The 17,994-nt window shown below is 41.1% G+C and overlaps 1 protein-coding gene and 1 pseudogene across 1 annotated transcript; one reads left to right on the plus strand and one right to left on the minus strand.

Moving 5' to 3' along the window:
- Window positions 1-378: 378 nt before the first annotated feature.
- LOC119223470 (putative nuclease HARBI1) lies at window positions 379-2,422 on the minus strand (annotated as a pseudogene).
- Window positions 2,423-10,834: 8,412 nt separating this feature from the next.
- On the plus strand, window positions 10,835-14,531 carry efhd2 (EF-hand domain family, member D2). The gene is made up of 4 exons (XM_037479212.2): window positions 10,835-11,386; window positions 12,989-13,136; window positions 13,232-13,366; window positions 13,920-14,531. Exons 1-4 carry the CDS (start codon window positions 11,109-11,111, stop codon window positions 14,049-14,051), a joined length of 693 nt encoding a protein of 230 aa, XP_037335109.1. The 5' UTR covers window positions 10,835-11,108; the 3' UTR covers window positions 14,052-14,531.
- Window positions 14,532-17,994: the final 3,463 nt, after the last annotated feature.

Raw genomic sequence — 17,994 nt, forward strand, 5'->3', positions numbered from 1 at the left:
GTAATAAATGATTGTATTACTATTAAATGAGTCTCTCCTGATTGGAATATGGCTGACTCTACGTTCTGCAGTAGAGGGAAACAGAGTGTTCCTGTTGAAGCCAGCACACAATCTCCCACACAGAGGTCAGTATGAAGCAGACAGAACACCATGAACATAACCTTCTTTATAAGAGTTCTGCTTTACATTGGCTAGGGTAAAGCAAATGAAGACACTCTGTCTGTGTGTTCTGAGACAGTTGCTGAGGTGAATGCCCATGGGCTTTTTATTATGGCACACACTTGAATGTATCATAATTAACATAAATAAGTGACTGGCCCTTACACATCTCTTTTATAGGATTTGTCACAACCTAACCCAGGAACTGAGGCCTCTACCTCAATGGGCTACAGAAACAGGAATGTGAACAAGGTAATACTATACACCCTTCACAAAAAAAAGTCATGCCACTTTGTGATTGGATTAACCTCCAGAAAACTTGTAATTGTTTGTCCCTATAGCCACATGACCAATAAAACAGTTGAGACCTATCTGCAGTGTGAATGTGTTTTTATCAAGTAAAATGTTGTGTCGTGATTGCATCTCTGACAGCTGCGCCAGCTGGGTGGTCAATTTCACCTGGGAGAAGCTGGTTTTGTGGTGGTACCCGCTCCTTTCTGATAGTGGCTATATTGTGCAGAATGGCACATGCAGCCACAATCTGTGACACCCGCTCTGGTGACACTCTTAAGCGCCTAAGGCAGTTGAAACGTGCCTTTAGGATGCCAAAGGTCATCTCGATCTTGACCCTGGTTTTACTCAGGGCCACATTGAAGCGGGTTGGTGGCCCTGTCTGAGGATCAGGATGGGGGGTTAGCAAAAACCTCTGGCATGCATAACCCCTGTCTCCTACCAACAGGCCATCAAAAAGGCCTGTCACAGAACAGAAGATGGGAAGACAAAAATAAGTTTTGCAGTCACAATTAAAATAAACATAAATATGATAAATGTTTTGTACTGTACCACATGTAACTTGCCTTCCTCAAAGCGCTGACACAACATAGACTCACGGAAAATTTGTGAGTCATGCACCGAGCCAGGCCATTTGGAATCCAAGCTTGTGATCATGCATTGGTTACTACTCATTAAAAGATTACTTTAGATGGCAAAGCAATATCATCACATACATATAAATATATAGTAGCCCTACCTGAACATTAAGGCTGTGAAAGGACTTTCTGTCCACATAATCTGCCTCATGTTCTCCTAGAGCTGTGGAGATTGCAACATGTGTGCAGTCAATTCCTCCAATGACTCTAGGGAATCCTTTGATATGAAAAAATATATATATTAAAAAAACATTCCTAAAATGTAGCTACTGTAGACTATTATATAAAGTGAAAGCTGCTTTTTGAAGGAAAAAAATGATTGTGAAAGTTTAAATTTCAAAAAATCCTTCTTTTATGGACATGATCGACAAATGTCCAGAGAACACAATGAAGTTATTTATGTATCCCTGCAGTGCGAGGACCACCTTGCGAATGGTTCGACAAACCGCGTTTTTCCCCCAAGTTCTCCTTCATCAACGGCCGCATACAAGTATTTAGCACTTGCGAAGAAACGCAATGCAATACATAACATTTGCGGTACAGTAATGGCGCGTTTCCACCGAGCAGTACGGTACTGTACGGGTCGGGTCGGTACGGGTCGGGTCTGTTAACCATGATTTGGCGAGCGTTTCCACCGCCAACAGTACCCATACTTGATAGGCGTGGTGTATTCCAGAAAGTAGTGGTAACGTCACTTGATGGCGTGGTATTGGACGGAAAGTAGATTGACGTAATTCGATCGCGCAAAAACTGAAAGCTAACCGCAAACAACAATGGAGACAAACAGCCCATCCTGTTCTTGCTTCTCGATATGTGGCTGTTAAAGTAATGCTGCGCGGCGACATTGTTGCGACAGTGTTGTAGTTTAAAAATGGCGCCTCGTGTGTTGTCTTTCCCCTTGCGGCACGCGCAAATGACGACACTCTTTCAACCAATCAACGTTCTGCAGTGAGTCTAGCTCCACCCTTTAGTACCAAACAACTGTGCCAGGTACTCCAACAGAAGGGTACCCAAAAAGTGGTACGGTATGGTGCAGATTTTTGGTACTTTTCTCAGTGGAGACACAAATAAAAGGGTACCGACCCGACCCGTACCGTACCGCTCGGTGGAAACGCACCATAAGTGCATGGCTTCGACGAGTCACATTTGTTACGTGCGGCTCAACAAGTTCGCAAAGATAAGTTATTCCTTCTGCGGAAAATCTGTATCTTTCATACAAGTATCGGAAAGTCAAGGGGATTTTGTCTGTCCCTAAAAAATCTGTCTCTACGAAGTGCTCTTCTAACAATTTGCGCTGAGATGTCCACAGGATTTGGAAGAAAAGGTGAAGCCATTGCAATGATTGCAACAGAGGACTGAAGAATTAACCTATATGTTTCTTTTCTCACCGCTGATTGGTCAAACTTCTGACTGAGATCTCGATTGCAGAACATAGCAGGTTAGCCGTGCAGCGTATGATACCATGGCAACGAATACCGATTGAAGATGAGCTACTTTCATAGTACCTAAACCCAGGGTTGGTGGAAACTAAACTAAAACAAAGCTGGCTAGCCACCTAAACCAGCCGTACACTTGTTCGGCTACTTGCAATTACTTGTATCATTTCTGTTAGAGGATTTGAATGTATTGTACATCTTTTACATTGTTGATTCTGTACACATGACATCCATTGCAGTCTGTCCATCCCAGGAGAGGGATCCCTCCTCTGACGTTCTCACTAAGGTTTCTTCCTTTTTTACCCCATTGAAGGGTTTTTTCATTGTCTGAGGCAAATAGGTAATTTGCAATTTTGCTACCTGCCACTTTTTTCAAAACTTTACCTCTTCATTATCATAACCCTGCCTTGCTTTGAACATAGGTAGACCGGCAAAGTCTTGGACTCTTGTAACTACTTGCTGCATTTCTTTTGGTTACGTTTTATCCCTGGAATCAGTTCACTTTCGTGAGGTGTGAAAGCCGCTTATAATTATTTAAAAAAAAGAAATTATTATGTTACCTCAAGTTGTTTCTGTTGATGTCGAAGCAGCACATCCTCCAGAGGTGTTCGGCTGTTTCCCTCCTCTTCCCGGTTATTCTGAACCCTCTTCCTCCTCTCCATCACCTGCTGAAGTTCTGATCTGCTGCTCAGCGCCACACCCCTTAGCCCATGGTGGAAGAGTCAGAGCATTCAAGGATTTAGGATAGAAAGAGCCTATGTTTAAATTTTAGAACCAAATACTTTTTGATAAGATAATCAGGCATATTACGGAGTACATATAAAAAGAGATGCTCTGTAGTTTTACCTAGTCTTAACCTAGGTATTATAAGAGGTATAAAACCATCCTTATTGACACACCTAGATATGTGCAGGTGTTTTCTTTTTATATGTGCATGTCATATTAAACTGTAAAACGCTATATATATGTATGTTGGTGTTGAGATATGTATGATATGTATAATATGTAATGGATAGAAGTGACAGCAGTTCTGCAAGGAGATGTAAGCCCCAAGTGCAGGTGCAGTATGATTTAAGATTTTTTGAAAAGTGTGGTGAGCAGCAACATCAGCTGTAGTGTCACTCAAACACATTTTTCATCCTGGCATGTCAGCTGAGTGACATCTCTCAGTGAACTGCACACTCGATGGATTGCATCTCTCTTAAGAGGGGCAGCTTGTCCAAGGCCTCCCCTCCCGCCCTCCAAAAGGCAGCAGCCTTCAAAGGGCGTGAGGTCTGCATTTCCGGCCGATGATTACAAGGCAACACGCGATATTCCAAAATATGTCTCAAAACGGCTTGTTTGAGCTTTAAGCTACCAGGGTAGCTACATGTGTAGTGAGAAGATGAATAGGACTGATCTCAGGATGACACTCGTGACATTGTTGCTCTCAACTCTCATCATTTGACGGCTGTGTTTGAAGTGCCAAAAATCTCCCGACATTTTAGCCAGGACATTTTCCTATCACTGACTTTTAGGGTAACGGTGGTGGTCCTCTGCAGACTGTGTGCCGCACAGGGTAGTAAGATGGAAGTAGCCTAGCACTATCAGTCTTAAAGTGGTCAGTTTGCCACACAACCCCCCTTCTGTTTGACATGTGAAGGTATTCCTCTGCACAGTTCTCCGCTGTATTTCACGCCTCTGTTTGTTGTACTTCCAATGCAAAAAGATACCTCCATCTTCAACTACCTTCTTGGTCTCGCTGATCTAACAGACTGCGTTGTGTCTGGGGTCAAGGCACTCCGGAAGAAAAGAAAGTTGCCTTAATAGCCTTAAAATATTTTATCGCATTAATCTCGGCCACAATAAACTCATTGATGAACGCCCTAATTGTAATGTTAATTTAGTACCCATAATACCTATTGCCCATCTGTCCATCGTGTTAGGATTCATACTTGCCCTAAGATGACTTCTATTTTTTTCCGAAGTTTTTCCTTTATGATGTTAGGGTCATGGGGATGAGGATATTGTATGTGCACAGGTTGTATAGCCCTTTAAGACTAATTTGTTGGTTTTGAGGCCATACAAAATAAATGTAATGAATTGAATGAAGAGGCAGCAACACAAAGGTCCATTGCTTTCACTGATACAGTAAGCAGCTAGCAGAAGTAGATGCCAAGTCAGTCCTCCTTTTAGGGTATCACTTTACAGATTCAGGCCTGTGGCCTGAATAAATGCAGCAGCATGGAGAGAAGGTGTATGGTTGCTCATGTATGAGATAAAGAAACTCATGATTTCTTAATGACGCCAGACTGAGGAGAATGACATGAAAGGCATGTTGACAATGGACACAATTGTATATCAATACGTCAATTCTTAAGAAAACGCTGAGTCAAGAAAGATTAATAGCTTTGTTGAAATAACCCCTTTAGAATAGAATAATTCCTGTTTGTTAAGAAATCATATCAGATTACACTACTTTGTGGCACATGTATGGTACTACCTCTTATGGGCAAACAGCAGCTCCTTGTGAAGCTCATTGTGACTACTGGACGCCTTGGCAGGGTTTGTCTGATCAGAAGAGGCTTCACCGTGGAGTCTGTCATCTAGCAGAGAAATTATATCAAAAGCATGCCAAACGCTTTAAAAACATGATAAAAGTGCAATATTAGCTAAATTGACTTCCAAATCAAAAGGTCAAATCTAGTTCCAGAAGTACATGGACAAAAATGGCACAGGCAATTACAACCAATGAAATACAATTATACAAAAATAAAACCTGTCACACATTAGACCACCTCCTAGTTTATTTTAATTTCACCAGCATGTTTACTAACTCTGTCATTTCAGATCCTCCCTCATTATCAGCTCATCACCCTCACCTGGTTCTCCTTGGCCTTCTCACCTGCAGCACATCCCCTCATCAGCCACTCACCATTTAAGCCCATCATATTCTGTTGTTCCCTGCCAGATTGTCTTGTGTGTTTTCCAGTGGTTTCCTCAGTTAGCCCGATTTACATCTGTTCTGACTGACCTAGCCTGCCTGCCCCTCTGAATTTCTTTGCCTGAACTTTTGAGTAAATCAACCCGTCTCTCTCATTGTCATCTGACCCATGCCTCTGGTATCCATTGTGCACCGCTACCAGTAACTGTTACAGCTTCAGTCAATAATGCTGCACAGGCTAGAAGTTAAATGAAAGCATCTAATCTATATAACATAAAACGGTTGAGGTTTACATCAAAAAATTGAAATATACACTTGAATATTAATCTAAGGGACACTAAGAAAAACCAATGAATGTACAGAAACAGAAAAGACAGGATCAAGTACCAATTGTTCAATTAGCAATCATGTTTTTATGGGATCTGATATTGCTAGACTATGGACAGAGGTTATGTCCAATTTTGAGATCATAACATAAGATAAGATAATGTGTAGAATTATTTATGGTGGTTATCAATGCAAGTCACGTAGACCGAACAGGCAAATTCAAAATAGAAAATGGATATTTTTCATTACCGACTAATTGATCAGAAATTAAATCAAAATTAAAATCAATCTCCAACAAAATTGCTTACACCAGTACTGTCAATAAACTTAATTTTGTATTTTACTGTGTGTATGCTGGAGATTCCAAATTACACCAAAGAGGAGTATGGAAAACTGAAGTAAATTTGTCAATCTGTTTTTGAATATGGCAGAATCAGTGTCACAAGGAAACAAAGACATTTAAGGGCTAATATATTCCCCATAAATTGACCAGTAATTGAATGGTATTTCTTTTCCTATGCTAAATAATAATAAAAAAAAGAATAATCAAAATGTATTTTTTTTATTTGATTTGACAGTCAGCTGTTTAGGTAATACAACTATTGGCTGCTTAAATACAGACCCTATTTTAATGTCCGGACCTTTGCAAGAGGAAATTCTCTACGAGTGGACTTCACTGAATTTTAATGGAATACCTTTGGTGTAGAATTACAGACCAGAGGACTTTAGAAACAGACACAAGGTGTGTTGCATAGTAACGCTCACATAATTCTAATGTGTAGGGATTTGCAACTAGCACAAATGTTGCTTGCTTGTTTTCTAAAAGAGAATTACAGTTAAAATATTTTAATTGCTAACATGGAGGTTTAATTAAAAAGGACTATACACAATAATCAAAATGAAAATATATCGCCGTACCTGTGCTGTACTGGTCCTTCATGTGAAGCTGCTGTGTGAGTACCTTAGCCATCGTGTGAAGCTGGCTGATAGTGATACTATTGAGAGCAGTGTTACTTGAGAGCAGGCACATGCAGACATTTTGGGGGGCAGATGCTCAAAACCAAACCAAAGGGCACCCATCACCAAAATTATTTATGAAGTTCAAAATAATAAATAAATATAAAAAAACAGTATATTTTCAGCTTAAATATACCACAAAATACCTCAGCAGATTGGCATGTAGCTCAATTTAAGTTCTACCTTTCATTTAAATAATTAAATAAGTGAACTTGTCTAATTTGTAGAACAGAAAAACGTCCTGTCTGCATCTCTATCTTCATCAAACAGCTGGACAAGGAGTTTTGTTTGCTTGTTTTTTTAGGAAACGTCGGACCAGTTGCGATGTAATGTTTTCAGCGGCGCATGTTGTGGTTAATTTATGACCAAACACCGACAGCCGCCGTTTGGCGCTGAGCACTGCACGGTTACTAAGCGGAGCAACAAGGAGGGGCTTGAAACACAACGGAAGTCAGTGTATTATTATAGTTGTATCATCTACTAAGTTATTTTCATGTTTAAAGCTGCATCTTAGTTAAGATGGCATCAAAGTCTGTGGTAGGGCTGCCATGTGGCTAACGTACGGTAAGCTAGAACGTAGTCGAGAATGTTTGATAGCATCTGTGTGTGTTGCTATTATTGCGTGATCAGAAAAATATAAATGGGAGAGGCAGAAGGAGTAGAGTCAGTAAAAATTGGAGAAATTTAGAGATTTGTAAGGTTGCGGTTCTGTCCGATACATAACGTCAAAAAGATGGTGTTGACTGTGCCGCTCAGGCTCTTTTTAAGTGAATGATGGGAAAGCCGTTATTTAATTAAAATAATATTAGGCAGAATGATCCCTTCAACAAGGGCACTTCATGCAATTGTCACAGAAGTCAAGGCACTGCCACTCTCCCAAATTACCCACAGAGACAAGCTCCTCAAGGGCAGGGACACACTTTCTCCAGGTCAGATTCTGTGGACATTTCTGGAGTATGAAAAGGAGGTTAAGTCAAAGTGGGGGTTAGTTAATGTAAAATAGTTAATGTCATGTCAAAGCATGCAAATTAATGTGATTTAGTTGTACACTGTTGGCGCCAGGTGGCTTAGTAAAGGCGAGGGGAAAACAGAATGACTTGAAAGTTGTAGACTTTTTATGAATTTACATTGTTTTCTTTGTAGGACAATATGTTGGTCAAGGTGAGCTTTGGTTCAAGTCAGAAGTATGTTAAGGTGGTAGAAACTGAAGAAGGCCATGAAGACTCCATTTATATGAAGAGTAAACTCATTATTTGCTTGAATGTCAGTTCATCTAATATGATTTTTTTTAAATCTCACCTTTCAATTGGTGAACCAGCCTTGCAAGTCAAAATGGACAATTGGTGTATGATGTGAAATATATGTAAAGTATTCTGCACACTGCTCAGAGATTATAATAAATGTCATTAGAAGTTTACAAAGGACCATTTTATTCTCTCAGTAATAGGAAAGTTATGTCTTCATTCCTCAGTCTTTTTATTTTTAGATGGGTTAGACCCTAACCCGCTAACCCTAACCCTGGTGAGAGATATTCTTCGGTCCAAGCCAGGGGGGACAAAAACTGTTGCATGAATATGACAAAAGAAAGACATTGGCGGAAGGTACACGGCGACATATGATAAACCTACTGGTGGCTGACATGATTGATGTTCACGGGTGAGCATTTTATTTTCACTGGTGCCCATTTTAAATGTTACTTTTTATGCATAAGATGTGCAATTGTTACAGAACCCTGTTACATAATTAAAGGCTATAAAAATTATTAACTAACAAAGCAATTAAGGTACACCTATTAATTAGCCAATGGGAACGCATGCCTGAAAAAAGGATCAGTGCAAAAGAAGCCAAGGGAATAGTAAACAAAAAGACTAATAGTTATTATAACAGAAATAATTTGTTTGCATTAATAAATGTTGGGGCGGCTGCTGGTGCAGGTTGAAGGGAGGACTCAAATGCAGGATTTCTAGAACAGGTGCTCTTTATTCCAAAACAAAACAGAAGGAAGTGCACCAACGACGACTGACATAGACAATGACGTGACACGGGACAACAGGCACACAGGGCTTAAATACACTAGGGAGGTGCAGGTGATTGGACACAGGTGGAAACAATCAGGCAATCACAGGACAAGGCAGGAAGTGAAGCTAACCCAGGGACACAAGAGACATGAAACTACAAAATAAAACAGGAAGGAGAACCAAACCGTGACAGAACCCCCCCCTCAAGGACCGAATTCCAGACAGTCCTAAAGGGTGGGGACCCGACGATCCTGAACCGCCCGGGGAACTCCAGGTGCCGGTGGCCATGTGTCGGGTCCTTCAGGGGGCCGGTCGGAACGGAAGCCGAGCCTCAGGGTCTCGGGGGGTCAAATATACTACACTTCTTACATGTACCATTATCGGGAGGCAGAGGAATAGCTAGAGGGATCCTCCTCTGACCTTCTCCCTAAGGTTTCTTTCCTTTTTTCCCCATGGAAGGGTTTTTTCATATTTTGGGGAGTTTTTCCTGTGCCGATGTGAGGGTTTGGGGACAGAGGATGTTGCATGTGTACAGACTGTAAAGCCCTCTGAGGCTAATTTGTAATTTACAATTTTGGGCTATACAAAATAAAATTAATTGATTTGAACTGTTGTTGCGCTGCCTTCACGTTAAACAGGAACTCACAGTTCTCAAGCTGCTCAGTAGGGATGAGCGAGTACAGCATTATCTGTATCTGTATCAGTATCTGTTGAACCATATGAATTATCTGTATCCGTATCTGTACGCGGATTGGGCGGGGCCTAGCCCGGAAGTGGGCGGGGCTTAACCCGGAAGTAGGAAGTATTTTACCCGTAAGTTGTCGGGTTGTCTTGAAATGGGCGGGGCTTTAACCGTTATGCTCTTTTCTAAGCATGCAATTGACCCTTCGCAGGGAGCTTGATTAACAGGTGACCAATATAAAACATGAACTTTGAAAACCCAAGCCACTTTTGAACCAGAAACAGCGGCAGAAGCGCCTGACCTGGGCTACAGAGAAGCAGCACTGGACTGTTGCTCAGTGGTCCAAAGTACTTTTTTTCGGATGAAAGCAAATTTTGCATGTCATTCGGACATCAAGGTGCCAGAGTCTGGAGGAAGACTGGGGAGAAGGAAATGCCAAAATGCCTGAAGTCCAGTGTCAAGTACCCACAGTCAGTAATGGTCTGGGGTGCCATGTCAGCTGCAGGTGTTCCACTGTGTTTTATCAAGGGCAGGGTCAATGCAGCTAGCTATCAGCAGATTTTGGAGCACTTCATGCTTCCATCTGCTGAAAAGCTTTATGGAGATGAAGATTTCGTTTTTCAGCACGACCTGGCACCTGCTCACAGTACCAAAACCACTGGTAAATGGTTTACTGACCATGTTATTACTGTGCTCAATTGGCCTGCCAACTCTCCTGACCTGAACCCCATAGAGAATCTGTGGGATATTGTGAAGAGAAAGTTGAGAGACGCAAGACCCAACACTCTGGATGAGCTTAAGGCCGCTATCGAAGCATCCTGGGCCTCCATAACACCTCAGCAGTGCCACAGGCTGATTGCCTCCATGCCACGCAGTCATTGAAGCAGTCATTTCTGCAAAAGGATTCCCGACCATGTATTGAGTGCATTACTGAACATCATTATTTGAAGGTTGACTTTTTTGTATTAAAAACACTTCTTTTATTGGTCGGATGAAATATGCAAATTTTTGGAGATAGGAATTTTGGGTTTTTATGAGCTGTATGCCAAAATCATCAGTATTAAAACAATAAAAGACCTGGAATATTTCAGTTGGTGTGCAATGAATCTAAAATATCTGAAGGTTTAATTTTTTTAAAAGTTTAAAATAATTAACTTTTATCACGATATGCAAATTTTTTTAGAAGGATCTGTGTGTATATATGTATACATCTATCATAGATATGTATGCCTGCTCCAAAGCATGCCCGGTAAAATGGGCGGGGCGAGTCACATCCGGGTATTATGACCGGCCTTAGCACTGGGGCTGCGACTGATGACGTTTCACGATTCCACGAGAACAAAAGTTCACACAAGCACGCATATTGAGAGAGGGCCTCTATCTTCACCGGGCCGTAATGAATGATGGGATATGCAGCGTCGCGATGGTCCTCCAAATCACCGACTGGAGGAGCCAACGAAGTGGCGTGAGATAACCTCGTCGCAGCTGAAGTGACGCCATTGGTTGACGCCTCTTCAGAAATGTGAAGCAGCTCCAGCTACTGTCTTCATAAAGGAAGCTGTCACTCCCGCGGTTCGCGTCGTTGCTTCGTCGCTTGAATAGAAACCCAGTTAGAAAATGGCAACGGACGAGCTTTCTTCCAAGCTTAGCCGCCGGCTCCTGATCGAAGAAGGAGCCGAGGATCCTGTTGCTGTGGACGTCCAGAACGCGTCGGAGGAGAAACCAAGTAGTGTGAACGCGGACTCTGAGCTGGGCGCTAAGCTGGTGAGGCGAGGCGAGCTGAACGAAGGGCTGGGTGAGCAGCACCAGCCCAGCCTCAAGGTGTTCAACCCCTACACCGAGTTCAAAGAGTTCTCCCGGAACCAGATAAAAGACATGGAGAAGTTGTTCAAAACGTGAGTTCGTGACGGTCTTCGGGAAAGTGTTGAACATGCAGGCGGCCGGTGCTGGACTTCTTTCATTCGGTGTAACAGGGAAGTAACTTTGGAGGAGGAAGTCCCGCAATGGTTTCACAATTGAATCTAAATGCAAGAGTTGTATTGTTATATAACAGAATGTAGGCTGTAACGAGTCTTTTAGGATAAACAAACTTGGCCTGGCTTCTTCACATGGGACCTTATTCCAAAAGAGATGTATTGATCTTTCCCAAGCTTGAGGAAGTTCCTTCACTAAGAAACAAAATACTGAAATTATTTCTTTGCATTTGTACTTTCTGGGCATTTTTTTTTTCAACGACATGGCTCGATGAAAGTAATATAGATGGCTGAATCGGGTAAAGTTAAAGTCAATACATTTTTAAAATAAATAGTATTTGCTTATGTGTGAGTTAAAAGGTGGAGGAGGTTTGTGTTGGAGGCCTCAGGCCAATTCTCCATTTTCTGTAGCGGTAGTAGTTACTGGGTGGGGACATTACGCAAGTCAGTAATAAGTAACTCATTGAATATACAATACTTCATAGTGTGCTCGGCCATTGTTTTTATTTGTGTTTAATATAGGTTGACGGAAAAAAAGACGTGAACGTGACAGATGAGCCTCTTTCTTGAGTCTTAAAGTATGATGAACGCATATTAAATATATTTACATTTTTAATTTAGCTGATTCTGTTATTCAGAGAAACTTAAGTTCCACAATAAGTGCATTCAATCAAGAGTGAACCTGAACAACAAGATACAAGAAAGTACATTTTCTTCAAGAAAGCACAAATACAAAGTGCTATAGGTAACTGCCATTGTAAGTGCTAATAAAGTGCTACCTAGTCCAGGTGTAAGTAAAATGTATTTGTACAGCGCTTTTCACAGATAAGGTCACAAAGTGCTTTACAATGTGCATAGACCTTAAAACAGTCAATATAAAATACAAATGATCAAAAGAGTAAAATACGTAGGTTGGTGTAGTCTGTAGAGGTAGAGCTGTCTAAGCTGCATTTAGGGGCCAGGATCGCAGTGGGAATGTTGAGTGTTTGTTGCTCCCTGGCCTGTGATTTTTCTCCAATGGCAGGCAATTGACATGTCGATCGACCTATTGGGCTCTACACCCTAATAATTATCATTTCTGGCATATGGTTTGAACATATTATAAATATTTTGCAGTGTTCATTCTGTACACATGACATATATGGCACTCTATCCTCCACTGTGGCTCTCCTTAAGGTGTCTTTTCCCCCCTCCCTATTAAATAGGATGTTGCAGGTTGTGTACAGACTGAAGCCCTCTAAGGCAAATTTGTAATTTTGTATTGAAATTGAAAATAAATATCTAAGTTCTAAGGCCTTTGTTTCCACGGTGGGCAGAGAACACAAGAACGTTTACAGGAGTAGTGAACATAAAATTCAAACTGAATTCTATTTACTGTTACAATGTGAAGAACAATGCCTGATATCTCTTAATTAAACCACAACGATGGAGGTTTTTCTATTAGATAAGGCATGCACATGATGGAAGGTGTGTATTCTTTCATTTCGGTAGCGACTTGTAACAAACTAATTGCTAACTGTGAAGGCATGATGCTGGGAAAGACAACTACATCGACCTGATGGAACTGAAGCTGATGATGGAGAAGCTCGGAGCTCCACAGACACACATTGGTTTGAAGAACATGATCAAGGAGGTGGATGAGGACCTGGACAACAAATTGAGCTTCAGAGAGGTGAAACCAGAAAACTGGATTAGAATCTCGAATCAGAGGTTGTGCATTTCCCTGTGTCGACATTCATGTATATTTGTTCTTACTCTGCTGCACAGTTCTTGCTCATCTTCAGGAAGGCAGCAGCAGGAGAACTGGCAGAGGACAGTGGCCTCGGTGTCCTCACTCGCCTCTCTGAAATTGATGTCTCTACAGAGGGGGTCAAAGGAGCTAAGACTTTCTTTGAAGCCAAGGTAAGTAAAGGACTTAAACTACAGCATACACACTGTGGGTTTTAAAATGGTGCAGTGTTTCCTTTACCATTCAGTGTTCATTTTGGCTGCTATTTTTGATTTACGTTTTGTCAGCTGCGTCCCCCGAACTCGTGCTCTTGTGCACCTCGTTTAGCAAACCAAAATCCCCCGACAGCTCCTTATAAGGGCATCGACGACACAAAAGCAACTGGTTGATAGGACGTCATAACAGTTTCCGCTCTTTTTGCTTTTAAGTTGCGGGTTTGAGGATTATAACAAGGAGCAAACTTCCTCCTTGTTACCATTCTCCTTTCTAGAGGAGGATCGATTACTCGCCTCTTTAAATGAGGCTTCAGCGCTGACGAGCTTTCTAGGTAGAATTGGTTCTTGTTTAGGTGTGTGTGTGTGTGTGTGTGTAAGATGGATCGGGCAGGATGGAGGGTTTTTCCTTTTCCTAAATGAGGTTGAAATAGAAATCTAATTACATTCATTGCAATAGACTCTTTTACTCGGATTCCCTTTCCTGAAAGCTATGCATCTTACTTTTGGACAGGTCCAGGCCATCAATGAGTCCAACCGGTTCGAAGCTGAGATCCGCCAAGAGCAGGAGGAAAAGAAGAAGCAGGTTGAGGAGCAGAAACAGAGACGTACTGCCTTCAAAGAACTCCGCTCAGCCTTCAAGTGAGCTCCTCTCTTCCCCCCTGTTCAACCGACTGGCTACAAAAGTCTGCACTGCTTTCTGATGAATCTGCTCAGTAACCCACACACATTCTGAAACATTAACAACATAAGATTAGTAAATCCTAGATGTTCACACATCAAAACACTACTTGATGTGGACGTAACCAACTGTAGCTGAAATCTGTCCTGTTTTTATGTAAACTGGTGATAAGTGCACTTAGCTTGGCTACCGTGTATGCCGTTTCTTTTTTAGAGCTTTATTTGACTCAATCCAGAACTCTGTAAAACCACAATGGATCTGAAGCCATCTTTCAAAGGGCTACATTTTTACAGTCCTCTTTGAAATGGTATAAGATAGTGTTGGGTTGGTATGGAGTAGATTTTGGTATTGGCTGTGGAGCTGTTCATTCTTAAGCACCACCATGATTTGTATTGACCCTCTCTAACATTACATTTAAAAAAAAAAAAAACGGTTTCCGCTTATTCTACCTGTCTTTGAAACATGGTTTTAAGATGTTTTGTGGATTATCTCATGGATAAACGCTAGCATCCCTAATTAAGTTGGACATTACAAAAGTATTTCATCTACAAATGAATAAAAGGTAATACAATGGTATATTGTCATTTTACAAGTGAAAAAAAGACTCAACTTTTTTGCCTATTATTCCTTAATCCCAAATGCTGCCTTTTAGTATGTGTGATATTTCAGTGTTTAAGGATAATGATTTCTAGTTCAGTATGGACCAGCTACTCCTGTTGCAAACAAATTATATCATTTTACAACAAAAGTTCAGTCACAAAAAAACTGCTTTCACGAACATTACGTTCTGATATCCTGTTGAAACCTGCTGCGAAGACAGGATGCTTATCGCGGCGTTAACTATACAGCAAGCGCCTTTTGTCCACTATTTGCATTTAAAAATCAACTCCACAAACAATGCCACAAGGTTTTGTGACTGTCATTAGCTGAGGTTACACCTCGTAGATGTGACGGAATGCATCTGTCACTCAGCCATTTCCTTAATTATGCATAACATAAGAACTTAATTTCATTTTTACAAATGTTTTTGCTTCTGCAACTAGGCGTCTTTCAGCCTACGTCACACATTTCTATGCAAAAGGTTTATCTATCTGTGTTTGCTCCTTTTTCAGCCACACAGTTTGTTGCCTAGTATAAATTCATACATGGATAGTTTTCTGTCCATTAATGGACCAGCAGTGGGCCATATGACACAATTTAAACTTTTAGTATAAATTCCTTTAATGTTTTATTCCTAACCCAGATCAACGTTTCATCCTTAAATGTTATAGCTTCTATTATGGTTTTAAATTAAAGTGGCCCCTTTTTATGTCAACACAATATATTAAATAAAAACAGGATTTTATTATTATGGTTCTATGAATGTAACGCGTATGATGTAAGAATGCTACTAGATAGACACCCTTTGCGTGTTATGTATGAAGCTTAAAAAGTTCAGTGTCTCATCTCTTGCTTGATCAGATGGTCCTGGTCCTCAATTTGGGGCTTTGTCAGATCTATCATCTTTTTTCTTAAATCAACCAAAAGGAGAATGCTGTAATTTTCCTGGCAAATCGCCACAAGTAGAATAAGTCCAATTGTGCAACATATTGTCCTACTATATTTGGTACTAATTTCCACAGCTTCCTAAAAATTCAAAAGATAACTAAATGACTTAAATATTAAGAATAATAAACAACAATAAGCCTCACTGCATTTGGCATGTAAACGTGGTCAAGACTACTTGCTGGAGTTCCAAACGAGCATCAGAATGGGAAGGACAGTGGATTTAAGTGACTGAACGTGGCATGGTTGGAACCACCATGGGCTTCAGCAGCAGAAGACCACACCAGGTGCCACTCCTATTAGCCAAAAACAAGACACTGAGACTACAATTCACACAGGCTCACCAAAATAGAATAGAATAGAAGATTGAAAAAACGTTTCCTGGTCTGAGGAGTCTGGATTTCAGCTGGGAAATTCAGATGGTAGGGTCAGAATTTGGCGTAAACATGAACCGATGGTAGTGTTGGAGGTGTAATGATGTGAGGGATATTTTCTTGGCACACTTTGGGCCCCTTAGTACCAATATAGCATGGTTTAAATGCTGCAGCCTACCTGAGTATTGTTGCTGACCAGGTCCATCCCTTTATGACCACAGTGTACCATCTTCTGATGGCTACTTTCAGCAGGATAATGCACCATGTCACAAAGACATGTTCATGTCTTGAACATGACAATGAGGTCACAGTACTCAAATGGCCTCCAGTCACTACATTTCAATCCAATAGAGCACCTTTGGGATCTGGTGGAAGAGATTTCATCATAGATGTGCAGTCTACAAATCTGCAGCAAATGCGTAATGCCATCATGCCAATATGAACCAACACAGAGGAACGTTTCCAACACCTTGTTGAGTGTCCCAAGGAGAATTATACCCTTTCTGAAAGCAAAAGGGGGTCCAACAATAATTGCAAGGGGTATCTAATAAACTGGGCGGTGTGCATAAGCTATATATACATATATATACATATGTTATGTATCAACTAAACTCTCCTCCCACTTCATTCCTGAATGTCTTTATTGTGACCAAAAATGGGCCTAAATGTTTGTCTGTCATAATGCAATAAATGTGAATGGAAATGATATTGACACTGATATTTAGATAGCTGGCGGCGACTGTTTGTGATGTTTTTAATTTGATATTTGGCACATTATTCCATTTAACTACTACTGTTTAACACTGTAGACTGAGGTCCATCATTATTCTGCTGTTTTTCTATAGTTTAAATATTTCTTTTTTCTTTGTTGGCATGTACTCAGAAATGAGAAAACTCTGTAATACAGCCTAGATTTCCTAAAACTTGATAGTAAAAAAATAAAAAAAATAATAATAAATTGTCTTGTGTGAGTCATTACCATCTCACTATTCAAAGAGATTCATGATATTATGAACCCAAACACGACAGCATTTAAGGCTCTGTTTGTGTAATTGAGAGCAGAGCAGAAATAGTAGTAATAATTTCCTCCATCCACCAGGGAAATAACTGTTTACGAAGACAAGGGAGTGAAATCTAGCAAATGAAGGGGACACAAATGGAGCCATTTAACTAGAAATGCTAGTAAAGGGAGTAAACTCACGCTGCAAATATTCCCTTTACACAGCCGGAAGCTGTCAGATAGGGAGGCCAGGTACAGCACGGTGGAGAAAGAGTACCTGGCCATCCGGTGGGCGGTGGGCGCTGCTTCCCCCTGGGACGCCCATTCCCCCTCCGTTCGGATCACGCCCCACTGCAGTGGCTCCACCGCATGAAGGATACTAACGCCCAAATCACTCGGTGGTGTCTGGCTCTACAGCCTTTTAACTTCAAGGTGGTCCATAGCCCTCTGGAGGGAGGGGGGGGAGAGAAGGTTAGGGGGGAAGTGAGAGACGCCAGCCCAGCGGACTCGTCGCCGAGAGAAATCAATAAAATATCATATCCAACCCTGCTGTGGTCTCTATCAGTCCGGAACACACCCGTTACAACATTTGGTGGCTAATACTTTTTTCTACTGAAAGGCAGCAATTTACTTACTATTTATAATTTCGATGGTAACCGTATTCTAAATGAGGTACTTGAGGCAGTACTTTATCAGCAGGTCTCATCTTCCCACCTTCAGGTGAAGGTCCCCCCTTTGCTGTATGGCAAACATCAACACAGCAAGTGCAGGAGCCTTCTTTTTCATGGCATTTATTTAGCTGAGCTTTTATCCAAAGCGACCTCCAAAGTGTGTTTCAACCAGGATACAAACCCAGAAGAAGTCGATTTTCAACTTGCTATAGATACGAGCCATTATAAGTACAATTAAAGTGCTACTATTTGTTTTGTGTTTTATAGAAGACTAAAGTAAAGAGAGATTGTACTGAGGTACAGTACATTGAGAGCAG

The sequence above is a fragment of the Pungitius pungitius genome, chromosome 1 (assembly GCF_949316345.1).
Source record: "Pungitius pungitius chromosome 1, fPunPun2.1, whole genome shotgun sequence".
Taxonomy (NCBI): Eukaryota; Metazoa; Chordata; class Actinopteri; order Perciformes; family Gasterosteidae; genus Pungitius; species Pungitius pungitius.

Coding starts and splice junctions, on each gene's coding strand:
- efhd2 (XM_037479212.2), top strand. CDS start 11,109: ATGGCAACGGACGAGCTTTCTTCCAAGCTTAGCCGCCGGCTCCTGATC. Junction 11,387..12,988: donor ATGGAGAAGTTGTTCAAAAC/GTGAGTTCGTGA, acceptor CTAACTGTGAAG/GCATGATGCTGGGAAAGACA. Junction 13,137..13,231: donor ACAAATTGAGCTTCAGAGAG/GTGAAACCAGAA, acceptor TCTGCTGCACAG/TTCTTGCTCATCTTCAGGAA.